Raw genomic sequence first — 25487 nt, 5'->3', positions numbered from 1 at the left:
CTTTAAAGCAGCATGCACCTATTTGTTTGGTATGATGCTGATATATGATGATTTTTCTATAGCAGTGTTTTGAAAGCTTCTGTTATTTTCTTAACACCTCAGGCTTTCTTATTTTATTCTGCTGCCTCGATCCATGCAACAAGTCTCCAGCTACAAAACCATGCACAGCCTGTGCACCCTGCAGATGCCTCCCCCTTCCAGCCTCACTGTCACCACAAGGCTGATGTGATGCCAATCCCAGAGGGCAGAGCTTCTGTCCTCCTCACACGAATGGGCCCTGACGTGCTGAGCAGGTTCCCGCAGGCAGAGTCCCTCTGAAGATGATGCTGTCTGACAACAGGAATCAATCCAGCATTTCTTTATCTCATTTCAGAGCCGCAGGACTCCTGGGGCTGCGACATTGAAAATGTGCCGTGTGTTACCCATCCTGATCAAAACACTCAATGGTGGTCACCGCCCTGGACACGCTCACACAGGGGCAGCCCAAGGACTGTCAGAGCCAGGGGCGCCGCGCCAAGCCCCGCTCCTGCCGGAGAGCAATCTGCTGCCTGACGAGATGCTCCCATCCCCTGCATCAAAACCTTAAGCTTTTCTGCTTGGACACAGAGATTAAGGGCAATCCTGACAAATTCAAAACCGGATCAAGTATGGTACCTCAGTGAGATGAACCGCTGTCCTACAAATTGCCCAGCCAGGCTGCACTCCTGACTTCTCAGAGGAACCTGTCCCCTCCAGTTGCACAGGTTCAGCAGCCCCAGGCAGCGTCTTTTCCAAACCCATTGTGGCAGTGTAGGCTTCACATGAATTGCAAAAGCTGAGCTAGTTGGCTACACACCAACCAGGTCAACAGCATTTAAAAAATCTTTATTATTGTTCAGCTTCCAGGCACACATACCTACAGACACATATCTGGGAACTGACAGCCTAACAAGACATTTGTCTGGCTTCTGATCCTGCCTTGAAAAAGCCTTTGGGACACGGCTATCTGCCGAATATCAGACCAAGCATCCCTGTCCCATAGTTCTTGCCAGTTTACTTCTCAAACAGCACTTCTGCCCCAAATGTCCATGCAATTGAAAATCATGATAACAAATGGTTGAATTAGAATAAGGTTATTGTTGCATAGAAAACCAGAATCAATGTGTTATGCAAAACAAGCAAATTATTATGAACTTGTGTCTTATTCTTTTTAACCACTATTTTATGGTGCCTTTATATCTATAGATACACACACACACACACACAAACACACACACACACATTTTTATCCATTAACACAGGATGTGAACTTCAGATGCTTTGGGCTTCTGCTAACCAACAATTGTAACTTCCCTCTAGTGGCCAATTGTTGCTTAAATGCTAGTGAGTGAAGACCCGTCTGCCTCTCATTATAAAAAAGATAAATCAGCTTATTTTAGAAAAATATATCTGAGTTTCCATTTTGATAAAGTTTATGGTCATTGCCTAATTGTAGTAGAACAGCACAGGCTGTTTCCTTATTCAAGCAAAACTTTGGAACCAAGCACCTGTAGTGAAAAGGACAGGAAGGAAAAACAATCTCAGTTAAATAGAAATTCTTGCTGGATAATTGTTCAAGTGATATAAGTATACCAAAAAATTGTGGTTTGTACTGCTAGAAAATAAAAGCTATAGTATTCACTTATAGGCAGGGTAACCAGTTTTCTTGTGGTATTTGTGCCTACAGGCCATCATATAGCCTAGCAAAGGCCATTTTCCCTCTCCTTGCTGGAAATCAAACTCTTCCTGTCCATGCCGGCATTCTTTTACATTCATCTGTCCTCTGACTTGTCCAGAAACTGTTGCAATTAGCTGTCTTTTTTTTCCCTCTCTTCAGTTTTATTCTTGAAGAATCTCTTTAAAAACATTAATTCTGGTATTCCGTGTTTGGAGGCCTCATTGTGTAGGTTCTTCACCTATCAGTTTGTATGGCTTCCTTGTATCTTCCTTATCTCAACAGCTAGGAGAATGCCCACTTTCCTCATATTACTGGAACACTACTAGTCAAATTCCTAAGAACAGGGAAAAGTATCACTTCAGATTGCCTAGTCCTATACCTGCAGAAAGTGGGTGCTTTTCAGGAGATAGTTTTAGCTTACTTCAAAAAGTAAGGAAATTAAAGCAACGGCCTTGTATGTTTGATTGTCCAGCTGGTTACTACTTCCCCTACGCCAAACCTACAAACTTCCTGGCAATTCTCAATTGTTTGACTGACATTTTTAAGATTGTCTTAAAGATGTCTTAAGATTGTCTTATATCTTTCTAAGTCTCCTGGGAAAATAACTAAATAAATAATAATTTTAAAAATCAGGAAGGAGAGTGATGTCCTATTGATCTACTTTATGCTGTTTGTCACCAACAGACAGTCTGGTCTGCACCCAGCAGGCTGTGCTGCTCCACACAAGCAAGGGCTCCTGCTGCCTCTGCCATTTGTCTGTTTTTCTCTTTTCGCCATTCAGGCCAGCTATCCTACTATCTGTTGGTCAACTCTTTCCAAGAAACCTCAGATATTATACTTTTGTTCTTGCATTTTCTCTGTCCCAGAAGTTTCATTTTCACTACCTCTTCTTGCCGCACCAGAAGGTAAACTTTTCATGCCACAACTCTCTTTCATTACAGTACATACATTGCAGAATGTCTATTTGAAATATATCCTGAACACTGCCATTTGGAAAACTTCATTTCTTCCCTTAGTCCTGTGAAGTCTTGAAACCCTTTAGATCTTTGCAAACACAGGGCAGAGGAGTGGGCTGCTATCCTCTCTCAGGTAAGATGTTGGGTTTCAAAACCAAAGTATCCCTCTTCTGAAGTCTTGGGAACATGGGAAATGTAGCAGACCCTCTGGAAGATACATATCAAGTACAGCTTACTGTCAAAGGTCAATGCAGTTCATTCCTCAATGTAGCGCAAGACCTGGTAATTTTTAAAAAGTTTGGCACCAGAACTGGACTGACTAAACTTTCCCTGTTAGAAAGCTCAGGTCTGGTCTGAAACCCATATTTGTACAGCATGGACCAGGTATGTTTCCTCCTCATCACTTATATCCAAAATGTGACAGAAAGCCAGGCAGAATTAATCTAAGCCACTGCCTAGATTTCTGACATGATGCCATGGGTTTTTTTTTCAGCTGGCAGGGAAACCACACTACCTTCTGAACTTCTTTATTTTAGTTGAGCACCTTAGGGCAAGACAAAACAGGTCAAAAGGCTGGCTGGGTCCAGGTGACAGGAGCTGTCTCCTGCCCTGCCTCTCTCCAATTTAAACATGTGCAAACCTTTTACTTGCCAGCTGGCTTCAGATTTATCCGGAGGGACAAAGCCAGTGCTGCCAAATACAAAATAGCACAAATTCCTCCAAACCCAAATGAAGAATCATCCTTCAGGTATTGAACATGATCACAATTTTTTACCAGCTCATTTACATGTGAGCACAGTAAGGAATGTCGTGGATATTTTTGCTGCCAAAACTCATGAGAACACTGGGATAACCATTTTTCTCCTTGCTTACAGTCACAACAGATCACATCTACTGTCAATCATAGTCCTGCTGACATGTATTTATCTTGACAGTTTGATCTAAAGTTTCCACTTCTCATGTACAAAGAGCAGCCAGAGATTAAAACATGATGGCCAGTTGGATTTACTTTCACTCTAGGGGCATCATTTGGGGATAGATTCCTACAAGTAGTACATTCAGTTATTTCCATCTTCCCACAAAACCAGTTCCTGCTTCTGCCAAGTCTCTGAAAGGTTCTTTCCTAAGGTAGATGAAGGGGGAAAAAAAGAGAGGGAGTGGGACAGAAACATAACAAAGGACAATTGCTTTTCAGAAATGACTGGAATCTCATTCTCTTCTGATTTTCTCCCCCCTCCCATTTTTTTTTCAGAAAAGAAGACACTTCCAGATGGTAGCTAATATTTCTTCATATATAATTCCTAGGATTTCGTTTTAACATAGACCAGACATCATGAAAAGAGAATTTGGTTCCCAAATCTTTTGCCACTTTGCCTCTGCTAAGAGGAAATTGCATTTTCCTAGGAACAATGTGAGAATAGATTACAAGAAAAATTACGATTGGAGTATCCTCTTTAATTCCCTCAGGATTTATACAATCACTTCAGTGAGAATAAAATCAAAGCAAAGGTATATCAGTAAAAGAAAAGTGTAGCAACTATACGTATTAGTACACTTTGGGGAACATGCATAGATAATGTATGTGTGTCTCCAAAAATTGTTACTGTATGAAATCCTTCTCCCCAACTATGCCTAGGGAACTCAGACCTCTCTTTTCAGGAAGTATTCTTTAATTGAAACAGAAACAGCTGTATTTCATATCTCCCAGACAGTCTACATTGCTGCAAAAATCAACAGATACCTGTACAAAAACCAAGGCAGCCGATATCTGAAGATATTGCGAAGATATTTGAAGATAAAAGTGCCAGAACTGAGTCTGTGCAGGTGACAGGAGCAGAAATATCCAGGGGTTTCCAGTTAATATGGGAAGGCTGGCAGAACAGCTTCTGATTCAGTGATAAGATCCCTTTTTCAAGTATCATGCCCACTCATCAGCTTTTGGATACATCTCCTGAAGCACCTGCATCTCTTGGAATCCATGGCTCTCTTGCAGTCTTCTACGCAGAACAGCTGCCCTCCTGCCCAGTCTGTTTCCATTCATATATAGGATAGACAAGATATGAAAAGAGCATTGCAATGGATTTTGTGTATTGTAAAAGATGATGACTAAAAATTCCTCACTTCATATTTAAAAACAGATAACCATAAGTTTGTATGTCAGACAATTCCTTTAGGACACAAAATCCTTATTTGGGATCCTATCTGAGGGCTCTTAATTTCAAATCAACATTACTTTCTCTTATTCACACTTACAGGTATGGAACATGACTGTTTCAGTTATTTTCTTTGCAGTAATATGACTAAATAAATAATAAAAACATTCATGGAAGTAAAATGTAAATCACAGATTTCAAATGGAAACGGTCAGACAAATTTACCATTTTTTCAATTGGTAGCATGTGAAGGTATGCAAGTTTCTGTAAATAATTTGGTGACAGTAATGGAAGTTCTGTAACATCATGGGAACAACCTCTGTCAGGGCTCTTTCATGCTGTTTTACTACTTTGAATTCTTAATTACAAGACTAATCTGATGTGATTTTTACTGCTAGTGTAAACAGAACAAACAGTGAAATTTTAAAACCACATTTATTTTTAATACAAAATCCGTTGCACTATTACAGAAGTGAGCCTTTATGTTTACCCCCACATGCACAGATAATTCAGCATCTACAATTAAATAAGAGTAAAATGATATTTTTTTACCAAAACCATTGGCAAATCCTGTGAAGAAATGTTCTCTTTGTGCTTTGTAATCAGTGTTCATAGAATTCATTTTGTATTTCAGTTCCCATTAAAAAAACTGACCAATGGAAAGCTCAAAGGTGCGAAAGAAGCTTATTACAGCTGGGTTACATTTGGGATTACTTCAGTTGTGCTTTACCTACAATATATACATGAAAGCTGCAAGGTGTCCTATGGGCTAATGTAGTGCACTGGCAAAAGCTCCGAATGGTTCAGTTGGAATCTGCAGTAAATGAGCAGATAACTATCTTATTTTCACAGAAAAAAAAAAAAAAAGAAAAAAGAAAAAAAAAATTAAGTAGATGCTTTAAAATACCATGCACACCATTGGCTATAGTACTTCTTACACAGTACAACATAAGCTTTCTTGGTTTATTTGTCTGTAACACCTAGAAGCATATAGCATCTACGCTTTAAGTGTATTTACAAATTCAACAAAATATCTACATATAAAAAGCTTACTTAAAATTAAACTTGATGCAAGTTATGAAAAACCAATTTATTGGCAAATGAAACTGAGCATTCCTTCAACCATAGGTTGTTATAAAAATTTATATTTGGAGGTAAACATTTGATTGATATAGTATGCAAGAAAATAATTTTTTAACCGATAAGGGAAATCCTTTACCAATAAACCGTATTAGCACTTGTCAGATGGAATGCTGTGGTCTGAGCGTAACCCCCACACTGCTTCAGGCTGGAGATAATTACAAAGCTGCCACACTGATCAGGCTGGGACACAGAGAGAAATGCACTCTCACCAAATGATGGAGTCAGCTGCTTTGGGTTTTTAATGATTTATTTTACAAGAGCTTATTCCTTGCTGTGTTAGTAAATAATTTAACTCTGGTTGTGTTTTGGGATTTTTGTTTGTTTTGTTTGTTTTCATTTTTGTTTTAAGTATTCTAAGGCCATGAAAACATGTTGTGCTGTAACTGTGTAGAAAGCTTTTTCTAAAGGGAAAAAAAATCATTCTCTTCTTTATGTAATTTAAAATATTTTAAACTTTCCATTTTTAGCACAACAGTTTCATAACACTTCTTTTTCTTCACATTTTTCCTTTATTTGGCAATGACAGTAGTCTGCTAATCACAGTTTACTGCACCAACTGATTTAGTAGTACAGCACATTACGGAATGCATATTGTATAAAGGCACTGAATGTAATTTGCCCTGTGTTTTCTGGAATATTTTCCTTAATTTTTAAAGTTTTTCTTTCAGTGACTGTAAAAATTCCAAAATGCATTGCAATGCATATCTTTTATGCCCTAAAATCAATTCAATATGTTTTGATGTAAAAATAGAACACTGTACTGCCGTAATACTCGACAGATTAAAAAGGCTATAAAGTAATAGGAGCAAAGAGCAGATAATAGGGTCTCATTAAGCATCAGCAAATGCAAGTGTCATACTTAAATCATTTAGCATTTATATACTGTACATACTGTTCCTAACTGTCTTGCAAAAAGACATATGATAGCTAGACATTAAGTCACCAATTTCACAACAATGTCCACAAAGACATTGAAGTTCTATATAATACTACTATAACACTCTGACATTGAGAACGGAATTCATATCCAGGGATTCAGCTGAGGACTGCATAACAAATTGTCAAACCATGTCTTTATAGTGTACACAAGATTATCTGTGAGTTGTGTAGGGGGGTTTTTTTCCATGCATTTTACTGTATTTTCAACAGGAAACAAAATTACAAGCTGATGTTACTGTTTGTGTCAGTTCCTTTAAAAAAAAGTAAAAATACCCAAGTTTTGAACAAAATTTGAATTTTCTATTTTGACTCATAGTAACATACCACTTACTGTGTCATTATGCTGTGTACTGGTGTTAACCTGCATGTTCTCATAGCATTAACTTCTGGTGGTGAGGAGCTCCGATACCTGCGTGTTCATAGTATGAGAAGGAGGATGTACAAGTGCTTTAAGCAAATTGGAGATACAAGGGGATCAAGTTCTGTGGTTACACAAATGAATTCATGGCATTTACAGGAGAAGGAGCCTCAGAGCTTTCATTTCCTTCTGCAGGTTCTTTCTCTTTTTTACCACTATATTGTCCAATAAAGGAGCCATCCTCATTGAACTGACCATTTACACCTTCTCCATAGTCAACTAAACTATCATCACTGTCTTCTTTTTTCACAGTTCTGTCTGAAGGTGTCCGGCTTCCTTTTTTTAGAGGTTTATGGTCCTCTGCATCGCTGCAGACACAAACAAACAAACATGGGATTAATGAATGTACTGTTTATTAAGACAAAATCAGCCATGCATGCAGATTTTATGAAAAGCATGTGTGCAGCCCTATAATCCTTTAGTAAACCCACATCACATTGTAGAGACAAATCAATATGATGCAGTTCACATGGAAACATGGTGTAAGAATGGTTTAAACAGAGAATGTCTTCAGTGGCGGGAGGGGGAGTTGTGGTTTCTTGTATTTTTTTCCCCCATCGTGCATGACTTTACAGTGGGCCCTTGGCTTAGAGGTCATGTAGATGCAACTGCAAGCATTAAGAAGTGGGTTGTAAAGCTATAAAAAATAATTTGTTTGTTCTCCAAAGTAACAAGCTCATGATGTGCCATGAAGTTAGTCTGTTAAACTTCTTAATTTCTTTGACTCCTTGAAAATGAATGAGGAATGAATTTGGTTAAATGAAATATACTGATTTTCTTTACTAGTATAAAGAAAATAAAAGAGCTGCATTTCAAATAATTTGTTACATAATGCAGGCCAGACTTGCAATTTTTAACCTTACCTTTCAAGAGACCTACATATTCCATTAAATGGGTGCAGAAGAAACAAATGAAAATAGCCTAAGAAGAAAAGCAAAGTCCATATCCTGATAGTGATCAGTATTGTATCAATAATAAGTTGCTCTTAAAATTTCTACAATATTTACTGTATTGCAGGTAAAGCAACAATTTAGCTTACAGTAGCTAGAATTGAGGAGTTGAGAGCATGCTTAGTCTTTTTCATTTCTTATCAGATCCATCTCCCTACCCTACTCCATGACTGATAATGTTCTGACAATGATGATGGTGATTTGGAGGACAACAGAAAAAGGAAAGGAAAGAAAGGCCAGTAGAGGAGATCCCTGTAGCAAAGAACTGTGGTCTTTCCTTTGTCAGTGAAAAGCTGCAGCACCATCAACATCCTCAAATAAATTTGCAGCTGTGGTAGGCTTGTATTTCATGAAATAGATATAGTTGGGCTCTTTTCAGAATCCTTTACATTGCACTTCAGTGTCAAGATGAGGACTTCAGCAGCAGCTCCAAAGCATTTTGAATTGAAACCCACCATTGCCAGCTGCACTTTTGGGTGCAATTATATACCTTGTCTTAAACAGAACATGTGACTCGATTTGCATATAGGGTACAAAAAAATGAAGTGGTTTGGGGTTTTTATTTAGATTCACAGCTTATGGGAAATATAAAGAAACACATACAAAATATTAAAGAAACAAAATTACATTTTGCAATTTCTAGAACACTAGGCTGAATATATACTCAGCAAATTATTTTAACCCTCTTATTCCTAAAACCTTTATTCTTATAAAATAATGCATTTTTTTTCTAACTCATACCTTTAAGCACCCAGAGAAACCATATATATATATATATATATATGGGTGTGTGTGTATATATATATATATGTAAAACACAAACACAGGATGTACAAGGCCACATCAGATCATATAGTTAGCCAACAAAAGCCCTGTTGAGAAACTGTTGCTAGAAAACCATTACTGCCATTTTCCATCAAGCTGTTTCTCCTCATCACCTTTTTCTTTTGTTTGTTTTGGAAAACACTAAGTTATTAAATTCTAAAAGAAGGCCACCTCTAATATGCATATACTTAGAGAAAAGCATACCAGAGATTTTATCATTCTGCATATACACCAGAAAAAAAGTGGTAGGAATATCTCTCTTATTTACATGTAAGAAAATCCTCATGCTCAAAGCACACAAAAGAAAAACCTCCAAATGTGACTGTATCAGGCTTGATGTTTTACTTATTGTGGTGTACAAGGCATGAGGATAAATGTCATTCATCTGTGCTCACTGGTGCTACAAACATACAGGCAAATAACATTTAAAAGACTGTACTCCAAAATTTCAAGAATCCAGCAGCAAAGTGAAAATGTTTGTAACACTATGAGCACAAGCAGATTACAGAGACATTACTGAAGAGAGTTCATTTTGGAAGGACCCCATATTTAAATGTTGAAGATGGAATTGAGTATTTAATACTCATACACAATGTAGTTTCTCCAATGCCCCCATCAGAAGGTATTAACAGTTATTAAAAAAGACTACAGGAGTCAAAAGAAGGCCAGGCCCTCCTGCTGAAATTGTAACCAGTCCTTCTCCCAGGGAAGATCTGCTTTCTGGGTTAGTCTGTTAAGGAAAGGGCACCGGTATATGGTTTGCTGTTTAATTTCAGGTGAATAGCTTCATAGTTCTTTACACCATAATATGCAGAAATTAAAATAAATTAAAATTGCAGTTGTATCATACTCCGATTGGTCATGAATCTCTGTGCAAATATTCTAAAGTATGACTCTAAGCCAGTGTAATTCACTAGGTTGGAATATACATATATAAACAATATGCCACTACTGTATAAATACACCAACATTTTTGTGTTTAATCCAATGAAAAGATTGATTTGCCATTACAATTTAGAAAAATCTGAGTATGAGAACTTCTGCTTTCTGTTGCTCTTCTGGTTTTCTTATTTATATTTTTGCAAATGAAGTTTATTTATAAGACAAACAATGAAGAAATACTTACAGAGTTGCATTGAGTATAAGGTTTTTTCTATATTTTAGTCAAGATGTGAAATCCACAATCTCTATAATTGAAAGCAAACAACTGCAGATTTACCCAGGAGTGTAACTACATGGAGGTGGGTACTGGTGTGAGAGCACAGTCACAGAAACTGCAAAAATCAAATATGAACCCGGGGATTCCTTCACTTGTTGCACTATATAAGTCTAGAGAGAGATTCTGTCAGGACTCTGGCAGTGGGAAAAACAAGTGGGATTATCCAAGATGCTTTACACTCCTGGTTCAGAAAAGATAACATATGCCATGGTACTATTTTTTCTGTATCAAACTGGATTATGACTCTTAAAATCAACACAGTCTTTTGGGTGGAAGAGAAAGAAATTGGGAAAAAAACCCAAACAAATAAGAAAAGGAGAAAAAAAGTGAACACATCAATGTTTTGGACAACACTTTTGCTATCCTGGGAATTCAAAACAGAGGAGGGGCTCTGGTGGTCTGGCAAAATGAGTGTATTATCTGTTTCCTGACAAGAAGCAAACTACAAAAACTGCTGAATTACATTAGGAAGAGCTATAGAACACTTTAGACAGTAGAATATATAATATTATATTGCCAAAACATGGTAAAGCCATAAATTTTGATACTGTACCCACAAGGTTTGCCAACCTTGCTTACAACTGTTCATAAAACTATTCCAAAGTGCAATCAGGACAAATCATAGTTTCTTTCTGTTTCTGTTTGGGGTTTTGCTTGCTGACTTCTATTACATACCTAGTGTAATACTGTGATATTAAAAAATAAAGTGCAAATTGGGTTGACTAAAATTACAGTGGTAAATTGAAGAAGTTTTTTAAAGCGTCATTTATGCAGTGCATATAATTAATAGTCAGAAAACAATACTTGATGGGAACCAAACATGAGGTGAGAATGGGTATGCTTTATTTAGAGCCATGGAAGTTAAGTGTTGCCATACTTTTACTATTTTTTGCTGTAAAAAATAAATTCCATACTAGTATCTTTTTAGGGATGCAAATTTCTCAAAGAAGACTCATATGTACCAATCATTTTGATAGGTACTTATATGTACCATATACACTTCTTTTCAGTAAGAAAAGTGTTCTTATATTCTTCTTCGTATATTAAAGCATATTCTAAAAGCATGATTTAAATATTAATCATTAATGATTGCTATTATATGAATATGTTTCTTTCTTCTTAGTTTAACGAAACACATCTCAAACTTGAAGTTAATTATGAAGGTAACAATAACATAAGTGCAAAGTACAGATTTATTTGTTTAAAAAAAGTAATTCCATTTCACAAGCTTATCAATTATTGAAAGAAATATGTACCTTGAAATCTCCTTTCTTCTTTCAACTTTTCAATTTTTCTTCCTTAGATATGGGTACATGCAGCAACCAGTCAGAATGGGGAAGACACTTTTACGATGCCTCTGCAGTCCAGCAGGCAACTAGTTCCCAACTAAACTTTGCCACATTCACAGACATGCAAAAAGACTCAATATATGGTTAGCAATATACTACTTTTCCTCACAGCAGAACTGTCAGGTGAAAGGCAACACGAAACAAAGTGGGTAAAACATTCTGGGCAATGAGACACAGAAAGTGGATGCAGAAGATGAAAACTGTTAGCAGTAAATTCCTTTTTCTGTGACCTCAGGTCAATAGCCCAGAACTGTTTAAGTAAAAGCAATGAGGAAAGCCACAGAAATCCCTTCCTCTATGGCTTCCCTGCATACCCCAGGAGAATCTGTCCCTATACCTAAGAGGTTTCTGCTGACACTCTTAAATTATTAGGACTGTGAGTCCTAATATTATTACAGTCAATCCAGACTTCAAACCATTTTACTATTTCTTATTTAAGCACACCTATATTAGTCTTCTGAGTAGTTTTTCATTAACATCTCTCTAATATTCAATCTTCAATCCTGACAGAAGCTGGAAAAACTGGGTAATGAAGCCTTGGCTTTAAAAAGCAATGTGCTGAAAAAGTTGTTAATCACACAAGTATTAAAGAATTAAAACAAGAATTGTCAAAGAAAGTACATGTGTGTAAATTAGAACACAGTGAGACCACTGCCAAATCCAATTGGACTGTTCAGTTCTTCAGGCAGTCCACTGAGATAACCTCTTGTTCTGGAAGGGACCAAGCTTAGAATTACAGTCTTGAGGCACAAATCATGGCTAGGTCCCTAGGGAAACACATCTAAGCTGCAAGTTAAGTAACTACAAGAGAAAAACCCCACAATTGTGGTTACAAACTTTATTTTCATTGTTAGTTAGCTCAGAAGAAGAAGAGTAATATATTATCTAGAAATCCCAGAACTCTCTGCCACAGTGTCTCACAGCTATCTAGATTCTAGGAAAAATACTGTGTCAAAATATTGAAGAAAAGAGGCAAATAATTCACCAAAATGTGCAAATATCCTGCGTTACCACACTATCAATCCAACCACTGTAGTTGCCTTGTCCTGTTTCATCTTCTTAAGAACATTCTTCAGACCACTGGACTTTCATCCTTCCCTTGTAGTTGCTTGCTTCCAGTCTTCCAACCCATGAACTCACGGGTCTGTAGCTGTCATAACTTCTTAATTTCTCTCCATTTATGGACCAAGAGGAAAATTTAGGCTGCTTTATACACCTACACTGACCTCAACACACATCTGTGGTACTTATTCTGTTTCTTGCAGGTTCTTGGTGTAGACAATGACTGTCCACAATTTATTGTCTCAGTCTTCTACAACTCAGAAAACCACTGAGAGTGCAGAGAAGATTGCTACAGAGGCACTGTTTTCCCTTATTATGTAAAAATGAAGGAATCCATCCAGTCACAGGAACATAGCATCCATAGTCATTCCAAAGTTCCCGAAACACCTGCATTTCCTAAAGCATTATTTCCTTCACTAGATCAATATGGCAGAAAAATCTGATTGCTGTCTGGTCCTGCAGACCAGCCAACTCCCACACAGAAAGTATTCTCTTAGTTGAAGTTGAGGAGTGCAAAACTTCAAACAAATCCAAAGCATCCCAAGACCACTAAGAAGCCGAGAAATAGAATGGGAAAAAACCCTCCCCTAAAGAGAGAGGATTTGAGAGCTATGATTTCTCTAGCTTAATTAGTCATTAAGATTTAAGTAACTTCATAATTTAAATCTTTCTTGGAAACACCTAATTTTCTAAGCACTGGGTTTATTTGTCCAGAAATACTGAAACATTTCCATGTCTTTCACTCTTCTCAGTTCCTGAGAAACTAGGAAGCAAGTTTATGTTCTTAGAAAGTTCCTCTTGATGGTCTGATATCTCTCTGAAAGTGAGATGTCTTTTCATACTTGGCATGAAATGACTGTGAGACCTTATACTTTCCCTTCCCTCCTTTAAACTTTGGGGGAGAACGCAAGGAACTCACACACTTGTGAGGAGAACAGGAAGAGCTTCCAGCAGAGCTCTTTTTTTTCCTCTGACCTAAGTAGTGCTTGTGTTCTGAGACATCCTTCATGATCTGGACTAAGGATTCACCAAACAGCTTGCCCCCTGTGTATGGCAAGGACAGCAGTTTACATTTCAGATCTAGTGATGAGCTCCAAGGACGCAGCCAGAGAGCTCTCCAAGCTACAGTGAGGCATGCCACATTTTTAACAGTGAGTCTGAGAGAATCCTCAGCTGCATCGTGGATAAAATTAGCTGCAATTTTACACAGCCTCTGTTTTCTCTGCATGGCACCAGATGGGACCCATTTCTTTTTGAATCTAGCTCGTTCTTCCTCTAACCATATTAGTAAAGCTTTAGAAGCATAAGTGCAGTAGATAGATACTCCAAGCTGGGCTGCAACTAGCTTGAAAGATCTTTTAATTGCTTCCTCAATCTTTCTGTCAGTAGGATCTTTAGGGAGAGCATCTGCATTATCAGGCACTGACAGTAGAGAATTACCAGTAACCAATACTCTGTCTACCTCAGGCAAGGTTCCCCACAAAGCAGCTTTGTCCACTGGAAAAGGATAGAGCTTACGTAGGACTGGTGGGGCTTCATGCTTGCCTTCGGGATTTCCCCAAATTCTGCAGACAAGATCTTCCACAGCTGAATGGATAGGAAGTGCATTATCTACTTTGCCTTCTTCAGAGGGGATAAGTAGTTCTTCAGAGGCACATTCAGATTTGGAAGATTTTAGCATTAGCACCCTCTTTATGTGTTCAAAAAGATAATTCTGATTTTCCATGTCAAATTTACGCAGAGGATCTGGTCCTTCTGGATCTTCTGTAGGGGACTCAGATGCCACCTCTCCATCTTCAGGGGCTGATTCAACCTCCAAGGCCTTGTCAGCCTCAGGTTTCTCCTTCCCAGAAGCTGTTTGATCTTTTAGGCTGTCCATATGATCAAACTCAGAAGTCTGGGAACTGCTCCCAGATGCTTCTAAAGGAACCAGTGGAACTTCTGTAATTGGTACCCTGGGATGCTTCACTGAATGGGACCTAGCCTGTGCCACAGATGTTATGCTTTGTCTGGCTGCTGTCAAAGCATCCTTTAAGACAGTGGCCAGCTCAGGCAAGATTACAGATTTCATTAGTGAATTCTTTTCAGATTCGGAGAAGTGAGTAGCAGTAGAAGGTCTTACCTTCCTGTGGCAGGAGCTCTGCGTGTCGTCTGAATCTGAGCTGCAGTCTGGGGTCTGGCTGCACCAGTGCTGGAGAGAAGAATGCTGCCTTGCCAGTAAGCCACCAATTGAGTTGCAGCTGAGGGGTTGCTGGAAAGGGGATGGCTGTCCTGCCTGAGAATCTGAGCCCTCCTCCAACCCCATAATGTGTTGCTCAGAAGCATGATGTCTAGAGCCATGCCTGTACTTCCATTTGTCTGACCTCTTTTCCTCTTGGCAAAGGGAAGGAGAGACAGAACTAACCCTTGTAAGCTCTGAAGACTGCCTAGCCCTCCTCCTGGTGTAGGAGGTCTCTGATCTGGTGCTGGAGTATTGATCCCCTGACCTTCTGAAGAAGTTGGATCTGTCAGATCTCACAGACTTTGCTTTGGTAAAGAGAGGGTTTGCTTCAGGAGAATTGGCACAGCTACCTTTTGTTTTCTTTTCCTTGTCCAGTTTCTTTCCTGTCCAAGCAGACATGGACCTGAAGTGATGAAAAAAGTTCAAAATACTCGAATTCCTAGATCTTTCAAAAATTACATTTTTTTCCAAGGGAAACCCTATACCCTTTTTCCTCAAAGAAGCACCGCATCATGTGAGGCAGACAAACTGGGAACTGAGTGACTGCAGTGATGCTGGGCTGCAGAGAGGATGACAAGGTATCTTCTGTAATCTGACTGGTTGCTGCTCCTGCCCTGTCTCTAAGGAAAAAAGAGGAAAGCCCAATATAGACTAATTACACAGAAATACATTTTTAAAAGGAGGTTTTGCAGGGTACATAGAAGTCTCCCATTGAATAAGTGTGAAAGCTTGGCATGCATCTGCCCATATTCACTAGACATGAGTGAATGAATGCATTATAAAATAATTTAATAAAGCTCTAGATCATTCTTTAGATTAACTCAAGCCACTTAAACATGGAGACATAAATTAAAATCTTGCTACAGGTCACACATGAAAGCAGGCTTGAATACTTATTCCAGGCCTGAGAAAACATGCATTGAGGTCACCTCATTTGTACAATTCTGTACAAAGGTCAGTTTCTGCTGCTGGAAGTTCCAAGAATCAAGAACCAGTGGAGCAATACAGGAGTATGCAAACTAGGCTTCCCAGGAAAACTTATACAGTACTTAAACTCTCCTTCCAAAGATTGCTCCATACTTCCTTTTTTATCTGTTGAATTTAGGTAATTCATATGAACTTACAGCTGTAATGAAATACTATTCTGAACTCATTAACCTAAGAATGGAGTATATTGTTTTTAATCAGAGAAGAATAAACAGAAACTGCTCCTTAGCATTCAGAACTGCACATCTAGTCCTGTCAGATCAGGATGTACCTTTTCCTTCTATGAAGAAGCTATGGCAACAAAGTAGATCCTTCTTGAAAAAAATCTGCTTTTTCTATGTACATTTGTAAATGCCAAATCTTTGCAATAATAAAGAACTTCTACACTGCTTTTGACACAGGAATGCACCACAAAATCTATTTTATACCCACGTAAAATATAATCATATTGACCTACTTAGAAAATAGTAACATTATTTTTTGTACTAATCAAAAAACAAATAAACTGCTTATTTAATAAGCTATATTCATAATTGTTGTATGAATAGTCTTGCCAAGGCATGCTTTTGGTAATGCCAGATTTGGCTAGTATAAAGAAGAGTGTCAGGAATAAGAGCTGTGTTGCATGCTTTGAAGCTGCTTGCTATAGATCTTGTACTGAAATACATGAAAGGGAGATTTGCTTTCTTTGTAGGACACTCCTTCACCTCTGTGTATAACATCACTTCTTTGTTATTGGATTAGGTGTTAGAACTGGCAGCTATTTTAAACACATTTGTTTTCCAGTCAGCTTTCCAGATTGTCTTTGTTAGGCTTCAGTTAGAAATTTATTTTCAAAAACTGTAATGCTCAACATAGTGCCCCAACTAAGGACACTGCATCTGGCATTTGAAATCTCTGAAAGATGGCTTCGTAAATAAAGATTCCACACTTTGACTTTCAAACACACACAATGGTGTTTGAATGTGGTTTTCACCTTGCATTAGCAAATGGTTTATACTAAGCTTGGATAATTTTTTTTTTCTAATGGTGTGGTTGAAATGTTATTTTTAGTTCTAAATAACACAGGATACAAAATCTTTGACATGGAAAAAAAAGTTAGTCTTAAATTAATAAGTGTGATACTATATACAGTACAAGTGTGATATGAACAGTGAACATGACAAACCACATCAGCTGCTCACCTGTATTCACCAAATGTTCCATCATCTTCCTTCATAGGTTGTATTTCTGGATCAGCATGTGCATCCTCCTTTTCCTTCACTAAAATATGTGAAATAGCAATTTTTATCATGAAACTGCAAGATGAGAAAATCTAAGACCTTAATTTCTCAAACTGATCACACTTGGCAGGAATGTCTTTCGAATAAAAACTATTTTTAAATGGGTCCGTAGGCTTTTTTTTTTTCAGAGGAAAAAGATCTGCTAATTAGTGATAGGATTTTATTTCCATTCAACTATGACTGCAAGTCATTTTGTATTAGCAGAACTTTTTCTTTCTTTTATTTCTAGCAAAAAGAGAGAAAATTGTTAAAAATCCTACTAAAATAACTTATTTACTTAGATTATTAATAGAGTTATTGCCTAATCAAATTTGAATTATTTAGTTCTACTTAACAATGCTCTCTATTTCTTCTTGATGTTCTTCTCATAATGATAGATAAAACTGAATCAGATTCACTTTTTTTCACTGTCAGTTTGAACATTTTCTGCTTTAACTTCATGTAGTAAGCCTCCAAACAATTTTAGATTTTTTTTTCCATTATTAATAATTCTCAAAATGCTAGGCATGGTTTGTTTCTTCTTTTCTCAAATGTGATCAAACCCAACACAAAGTCACATACACTGGAACCTAAATTTTACACAATTGTATTTCTTGCACATTCTGGTTTTAGGTTTAATCCTTGTTCACTGGTGGGAATAAATCTAGGCATATAACTTGTCCCTATAACATAATAAATGTAGCACACTGACACAAAAACCCACTAGCACCTGAGGAGTCAGATATTTACAGATGACATATATTCTTATAAGTTAAGATTGTTGACAGGATAAAACAATATACTGACTTTGAGAATTCTATTTATGGTTCTTCCCTTTGCCTTTTCATTTCTGTTTTTCTGGAATCTATTCAATTGTTTCCCTTGTCTAGCAGATACAGTTATATAATCCAATACACAATCTCTTGTCTTTTACTCTGGTAATCTCCACACTTTATTTGTACATCACTGATTTATGTGCCATTATTTAAGAGGATATTAATTATTCTTGACAGTATTTACTAAGTCCATAATTGCAGTAACACATATGGCCTTGAGACATATCGAGCTGTTACAATTTCATACTGAAGTAATGAATTACCTTCTACATACCACAGGCAACCTCAAGATGACATGCAAAAAATTATGATGAAAAAGAGTTCATAACTTAAATTTTCATAGATTTCATAACTTACATTTCATAACTTCAATTTCTCACTACCTGTGGAACAGTACATTTGCAATGACCCAGGAAATACAAAGTCACTGCTATAAACACTAGTACAAACTGATTCTGGAAATCATAAAAACAGTCCAGGTCCACCTTTATGTATGAGTCTGTATATACATAGGTATCTGTGCATGAAGAAACGTATACCTTGCAACTAATAATTCTGCAGAAGCAGCAAAAAGGACAGAATATCAAGGATCCACAGAGCAATGACAATCTTAGCATCCAACTGCCCTCTACACTTTTATGTAAAACTTCTGTTTTACTCTCCTCTAGATGGTGGCTCACTCTATGTCTTCCTTACTCTTTTTAGTTTCATCACTTCATTGTTTCAGTCACCTGAATCACTTTTTCTATGTCCTCTGTTATCTCATTTTCTCTTTAAAAAAATCCAAATATTAGGAAAAAAACCCTAAGATGATGTCTTTGGCCTGTGATATTTCTCTATGTACTACTATGTGTTCCTTAATCATCTGTTTTTTCACAGGCATAGGCAGCTGGAACAGAAACTTCTCTTACCTAATTTTTGCTGTCACTAGAAATCTTTGTTCTCTCTGTAAAACAATCTAACAGATTGGGCAGAATAGAATTCTTGTACTTAATAACGTGATTGTCTCATAAAAATAATCTGCTATTCTATTCCAGCAGATTTCCCTATGAAGAGCTGAAGTTCTTAGTGGTCCCTGACACTATGTTTTTAGAAGTGCACTGATCAAAATAAGCAGAAGAAAATAAAACAAAGTGTGGGTTTTATTTAATACTTTTCTAAATGCATCCATATTTTTCATGCCCAAATTAACAGTATGAACTTCAAGAAGTTTGAGTTGAATTTAAATAAGCATTCTAGAGTCTAGATATTTATTCTCAAACCTTAGGAGAAAATATTTTTTCATTAAATCAAGATTTTACATGAAACTTAGCAACTGTACTTTCTATTGCAGCTAGAATAGGAGAATGAAAAATCAAATTATCCTTGGATGCTCACTTGAAGTTCATTCATAGTCACTCATACCTCAACAGCTGCTCTGTGATCCTATCCAGCAGTACTGTGCAAGGTACAGTGGTTGTCACTGCCCTTTTCAAGAGAGCTTTGGTCTATGGAGCTACTCCATAGAAAGAAATATAATACTAGGGAAAGATATATATGATACCTGTATGTCCACATACATACACACACATACATGCCTTCTGTAAAGTACACCAGGAGGGATGAGTGTTTTGATAGAAGACATACATTGTCTAGCTCCAATTTTTAATGAATAATTATAAAACATACTTGGCCATTCCTAGACATAGTAGAAAAAGCCATTTATTTTACACCTCCTCTTAGAAAGAAAAAAATATAGAAAAAACCCCCCAGCCTAACTGAAGGATGGTAACTTTAAACTTAGCTGAAAAACTGCAGAGGCTGAAGATGACACAGATTCTGGGAGGGAACTCAAGGTATTGGAAACAATATAAAATATGAAGAGATTTGTCCTATGGCATGCATTCCCATACTTTAAAGTAACCAGTAGCTATGATTTGGACTTCTGACCAAATAAATTCTAACTCAACTCATGTTAGTGGACTAAACTCATCTGCATTGGACTTCAGAAAGTGGAATGTGCACTAGTGGTGACGTTCCAAACAAAGCTCAACCTCTCTAGAGAGGTCATGCACTGATAGGACCCTCTGGGGATGAAGAAGGTCCTTCTCCTATGCTGAAATAGATGTAGGTTTCCTACCAAAAGGCAGATGGCTCCTGCCAAGCCCACCAAATGATCAGACTGATTTGCCATATACACAGTGTAAATGTAAACCAGCAGCAAATGTAATTTTCCAGTAAGCCTGAGATCTTAGTGGTTACCAACAGATGAATTTTACTACCCTGGTTAAATAGCTTACCTGGATACTTGCCACCCTTATTCCTCCTTATGAAGCAAACAATGAGTAAAATCAAGATCAGAAGAGCAACAGCACACATTAGACCAATGAACCATCCTTGAGTAGCGATGTCTACCTGCCGGCTTGCCATTGCTAGAGATAAAAGAAGAAAAATTATGTTTTGCTGCATTTAAATGCTATGCTAATTCAGATAAATAATAGACAATATAATGTTCATCAAATAATAACATTCACTGTGAAAAATAGATAGCATTAAGAAAACCAGCAATTCTGTATTTTGTATTTCCATTATTCAGAATATTTCCAAGTACCTACGCATAGAAGTTAGTTTTCGGTATATAAAAAGTCTGCTAACATTTAAGCTTAGCAACTACTTTGCAAAATCTACACACATACTACATTACTTTCTACAAACCTCAAAACTATTCTCAACCATTTTGAATTAATTAAACTCCTGATATAAAATTTCAAATTGTAATTCACACAAATATGTCGATTGCATTCTCAAGATGAATAAAAAGCCAATACTGGTAAGCTAATGTATTTCCATCATTCTGAAATGGGGAAACAGATGGATCATTCAAGGAACCTAGCATTAAATTTCAACTAAAAATCAGCAATAAAGCATCCTTTAAAACTTTATTAAGCATCAGGTTTTCTTTCTTTCCTCAAACCCATACCTCATCCTACAATTAATTTATCATGATTACCATGATTTAGCATTAGTGAGGTGGGAAGCCTTCCCTTGGCACTATTTCTCTCCAAATGCTAACTCTAGCTGGAAGATAATGTAAATAATAAGCAAACTACAAAGAAAACACTACAGGCACTAATAAGAACAGGAATTAACTATGTGTTCTAGAGTCTGGATCTACTGGTCTCCAACACAGTAGGAGGATTATTCTGGTGAAGCTTATTTTCTCCTCTATTGCTGGAAATACACTACAGGCAACTTGATTTAGGATTAGCTGCTGGGAGAAGGTGGAAGAGTGAGAGGAGTTAGGGATACATGCTCCAAACAAAAAAAATATGAAGTGAAGGAAGATGAACATCTCTCCAAACCTGTCTTATTCATTCTTCAACTTCTTCTCCAGACCCAAAACCCAAGTATGAAACTCTGTGAAGAGCTGCTCAACTGACAGAATTCAAGCCAATGTCTCAGTGTCATTTTCTAGTTAAGGAGTGTGAGACAGGTATCTTAGAAAAGCAGCAATGGTCTCACATTCCTGACAGATTCTATGGAAACACAAAGTTCTTCCGATGTACAGAATCTCCAGTCCACTCCATACAGAAGACCAGTGTGTATTCCACTTTAGAAGTACTTTTTCTTTAAATGCTTATATTTGGTCTCACTGGACTATGACTTGATTTTCATCTAAATAATTCAGTGAGTTAATGTGCTCAGTTATTTTGGAGATACACTCAGAAGATTTCTCAGTCCTTGTTTATATTTTCTGATATTTTAGAAAGTGACTCTTATATGCACAAGAATTTAAACTACTTTTACATCAAAGGCTCTACATCTCATATATAGTTTATATACCAAAATATTTCTACTCTTTATGCCACATATAAATATACGTAAATACATATACATAAAATAGTAAAAAGTGGCAATTAAAAAAGTCACAAAAGGAATCTTCCTCTGAACTACATGTGAAAATAAAAGAAAATTTTGTTTTCATCTTAAGGGTAAAATTATTTTGAGTTTTGTGCATCTGCATTCATAATAGGACATTAGATGTTGTATAATACATACTGTAACAAAATGCAAAAGCACAATTCACATTCAAATGTAGTAAGAAACAGAATCAAGCCAAAAACTCATGCATAAAAATCTGCAAGGTAGATGGGAAGATGAAAACTTACTTATGCAGCTTCCTGTATTAACTTACTGCATTTCCAGTAGGAAAGGGTTTCTAGATCTCTGTGCATCTTTAAAATGGCACATTTCCTGCCTATGCTAAGCAAATTATTTGCTTCAGGCAGAACAATGTTGCATCTTGGTGAACCACTGATGCAGGAGTCAATGCAGAACAGTCTACCAGGAATGCCCAAAAGGATAAACCTGCACACTATGAAGATGCTCTATAGGAATGCTTGTCAAAGAAAAAAATGTGGGAAAAGCCTCATATTTGAAATACCAAAGTTTCATTCCTAATAAGGACATACTCCAGTGTTTGCCTCTTTGTCCACTCCATCTTTTTGCAGTGTTTAAAAGCTTTGACCAAGACTGAAGACAGTGTGACAGAAGATTTTTCTGTAAGAAATAGGCTGTTTAAAATTTCATGCTGAACATTGAAACTTGCCACTAGAAAGGAGAATGGAGTGTCTAAAGTCCCTTCTTCCTTAACTACACAGGGGAATGAGTTAACATGACTGGGTAAGTACAGGAATCCTTATCTACTGGCTCAGTAATTTTATGCAGGGAGATGCTTTTGGGAAGGTTTCCATGCAACTTGTTTTGAATTATATTACAGTCTTGGTCCTTGTTTTCTGCTCCTTTAGGCTTCAGATGTGTATATGCATAGCATTTCACAGGTAGGCTTTTGTACCACTAGCTGTTCCTGGCACTGTATTCAGCCTGTACATATTTGCCTGGCACTGTTATTCAGCACTATGTTTTCAAACCTTCCTGCAACATGATAAACTGTGAACAGAAATTGAACGAATCAAAGGAAAAAATGACGATTTTAGAAAGTGCTCACTTTCAAACTGGCATACCCATTATCTATATTGTTGCCTGATAAATATAACATAAAGTTCAAGTGTACTTTTGTATTTTAAATACTTTCTTATAACATTCTGGAGTTGGTGGGGCTACTGCTGTATAACTATGCACTGGCTAAAATGCTTAGAATGAGCAGAAGTGGCTGGCAAAGACAAAAATAATAACAGCTGACCAAGAACACGATGATGGCATGGCATGTGATGGCAACACAATATTCAGCACAACATCAAAGAACCTTCCAATAGACCCTTTTTCCTGAGTGCAACTGGCAGGCATTGCTGATTTGCTTACAGAGAAATAGGACTGCAGTAGGAACATAAGAAACTTAAACAGCCTTCCTGATTCCCAGGATATATGTGTGACATCAAAATCCATATTAAACTAGTATATGGCAGGAAAAGAGAGATTTACAAGTAGGAATGTCTTAACACTGGTATAAATAGATTAAATGAGACATCAAATTGAATCTGCATTTTCTGATTATGCAAATATTTTAGCCCTATAAAAAGCAGCATTATTTAAATACAGCCCTGTAATGATACTAATTGGAAATATAAGAAATAGGCCATCTTCAGTGCACAGCACACAGATGGAGTAAGGGCAGGGCATATATTGCCCCTAGTACAAACATGAGTCAAGTAGAGTGATTTGAAAGGATTGTAACATTCATAATTCAAACATAAATAAACTGGCATTATTTAGGCATTTATAAAATAATTTAACATTGCTCTATGAAAGGAACATGCAAAGATTCTAGCTGCAGCATCTCTTGCTAGAAGCATTTCAGCATTGGTCTAACATGGTTCTGGCTAGGATACAGAAATGTACTACGGTACAGTGTGCCTCACCTGGACCTGTCTCAAACACATCCTCTGAACTCCTAAAACCAGACAGGCCCTCAGCACCAACCCGGACTTTATATGCTGTTCCTGGTGTTAAACCCTTTAAGACAAAGAAGCTTCGAGAACCATTTACAATTTCTTTTTTCCAATCTTCTTTGCCTATAAAAATTTTAGGAAAACAACAAATCGGTATTTTAATTTTATCTGTATTACTGAAAGTTTCTAGACAAAATACTACTGACAGTTACTTGACTAATCTATGGATCATCTGAGAAAAATAGCTGTTGTCTCAAAAATAATTATATAAAATTATGAGTAATAAATTGCATGCAACATATTAAAGAATTCATTGTACAGCAATTATGAAACTATTTTAAACATTTGTTCCATTGTACTAAAGAAATAAAAATTTAATTTATTTTTAAAATGCTTATTGAACCTGTAGTTATGAGAGACATTAAAACAGATTTTAGACATTTTTTTAAATGACACTTGCAGTTTCAGTCCATATTTATTTTGGTCAAGAAGTTCTACTTCAAAATCTGAATCTCTCTTGTATCTTTTTTCTAGGACAGTCTCAGCTATTTCTTGGCCAATATCCAGAAAAATGCATTTCTATTCCAATTTTCAGATTAGTCACCTTTTGACATAACTTTAGAAGGATGAGGTATTTGAAAAGGAGTATCTTGCTTTTATTAGCTAACTTTGTTCTAATTATTACCAGTATTATCAAAGTTTTAAACCTGGTTTTAGGCAATAAGGGCACATAAACTGTTTCATATCTTATTTTAAGGTTTAATTTAATAAAGGATATCTTATTTAATCTTTTCTTCCCTGAATTAGGCATAATTTAGGAAAATCCTTGTATCCTACTTTAATGCAAGTAAACATATTTTTACACATGTAATCGCTTCATGATAAACTTCATGCAAACTACGTTTTTAGAAGTTTGCGTTCAAAAGAATTTATAAAATAATACAAAGGAACAAAGGTTCATGTTTATCTATTCATCAAAAACATGCTAAGCATTGATGTTTATTAAAATGAAAATTATTTGATCTTCCTGATCAAATTATAAAATAATTTAAGACATTTAAGAGCTATCATTAACACTGGGTCAATTTAAGACCCCATTTACTGTAAAAATCCAAAATACATCTCAAAACTTTATCAGAATTTAATGAAATGACTTCTTACTGCCTGCTACACCATATTCAACATAAAAGTTCGCATGATCTGGTCCCTCATACTCCCAACTGATATTGGCATAGGTCTCAGCAGCAGCTGTTGTAACATTTCTGATCCTTGGATAAAGTGGTTGAACTAAATACACAATAGAAAAACAAAGCAGAATATGCAGTTGTGACTTCATACATTTAAAAAAAGTATTAAAAGAAGTTACTATGTTAATTTAGACCATATAGAGGGAAAGTATAGCACATTTTTCATTGGTTCCATTACTGGAAATTAGTGACTAAAGTACTGTATTTTGAAATTTAATCCCAGGCAGTTACTACACTAAGAAATTAGAAAGTAAAATCTATGTACTTTACTGATCATGCTCTGTACCATAAAAACTGCCAAATACTTAAAGATTACCTAACTGCCAAAATTCTGAA

The 25487-nt window shown here is 36.6% G+C and overlaps 2 protein-coding genes across 26 annotated transcripts in view; both read right to left on the bottom strand.

Annotated features, from left to right (window-relative positions):
• Positions 1-4086: 4086 nt before the first annotated feature.
• Positions 4087-25487, bottom strand: part of NRCAM (neuronal cell adhesion molecule) — a 146309-nt gene continuing 124908 nt past the window's right edge. For 15 of the 25 annotated variants that reach the window (XM_036401679.2, XM_036401687.2, XM_054514791.1 and 12 more), the window contains 5 exons: positions 25066-25191; positions 23875-24027; positions 20296-20427; positions 17103-17181; positions 4087-7613 (listed from right to left, as the gene is read on the bottom strand). In XM_036401679.2, the coding sequence (XP_036257572.1) occupies positions 7376-7613; positions 17103-17181; positions 20296-20427; positions 23875-24027; positions 25066-25191 (728 nt within the window). In that variant the 3' untranslated portion in view covers positions 4087-7375. Of the gene's footprint in view, positions 7614-8168; positions 8227-17102; positions 17182-20295; positions 20428-23874; positions 24028-25065; positions 25192-25487 lie in introns of all 25 variants that reach the window. The other 10 variants (XM_036401694.2, XM_036401696.2, XM_036401700.2 and 7 more) reach the window with 3 other exon arrangements.
• Positions 12605-17081, bottom strand: LOC118698423 (lamina-associated polypeptide 2-like). The gene has a single exon (XM_036401719.2). It carries the CDS (start codon positions 15328-15330, stop codon positions 13495-13497), a length of 1836 nt encoding a protein of 611 aa, XP_036257612.1. The 5' UTR covers positions 15331-17081; the 3' UTR covers positions 12605-13494.

This window comes from Molothrus ater, chromosome 5 (genome assembly GCF_012460135.2).
Source record: "Molothrus ater isolate BHLD 08-10-18 breed brown headed cowbird chromosome 5, BPBGC_Mater_1.1, whole genome shotgun sequence".
Taxonomy (NCBI): Eukaryota; Metazoa; Chordata; class Aves; order Passeriformes; family Icteridae; genus Molothrus; species Molothrus ater.
The sequence above is the reverse complement of the archived record's forward strand: the minus strand, read 5'-3'. Positions and strand labels throughout refer to the sequence as shown.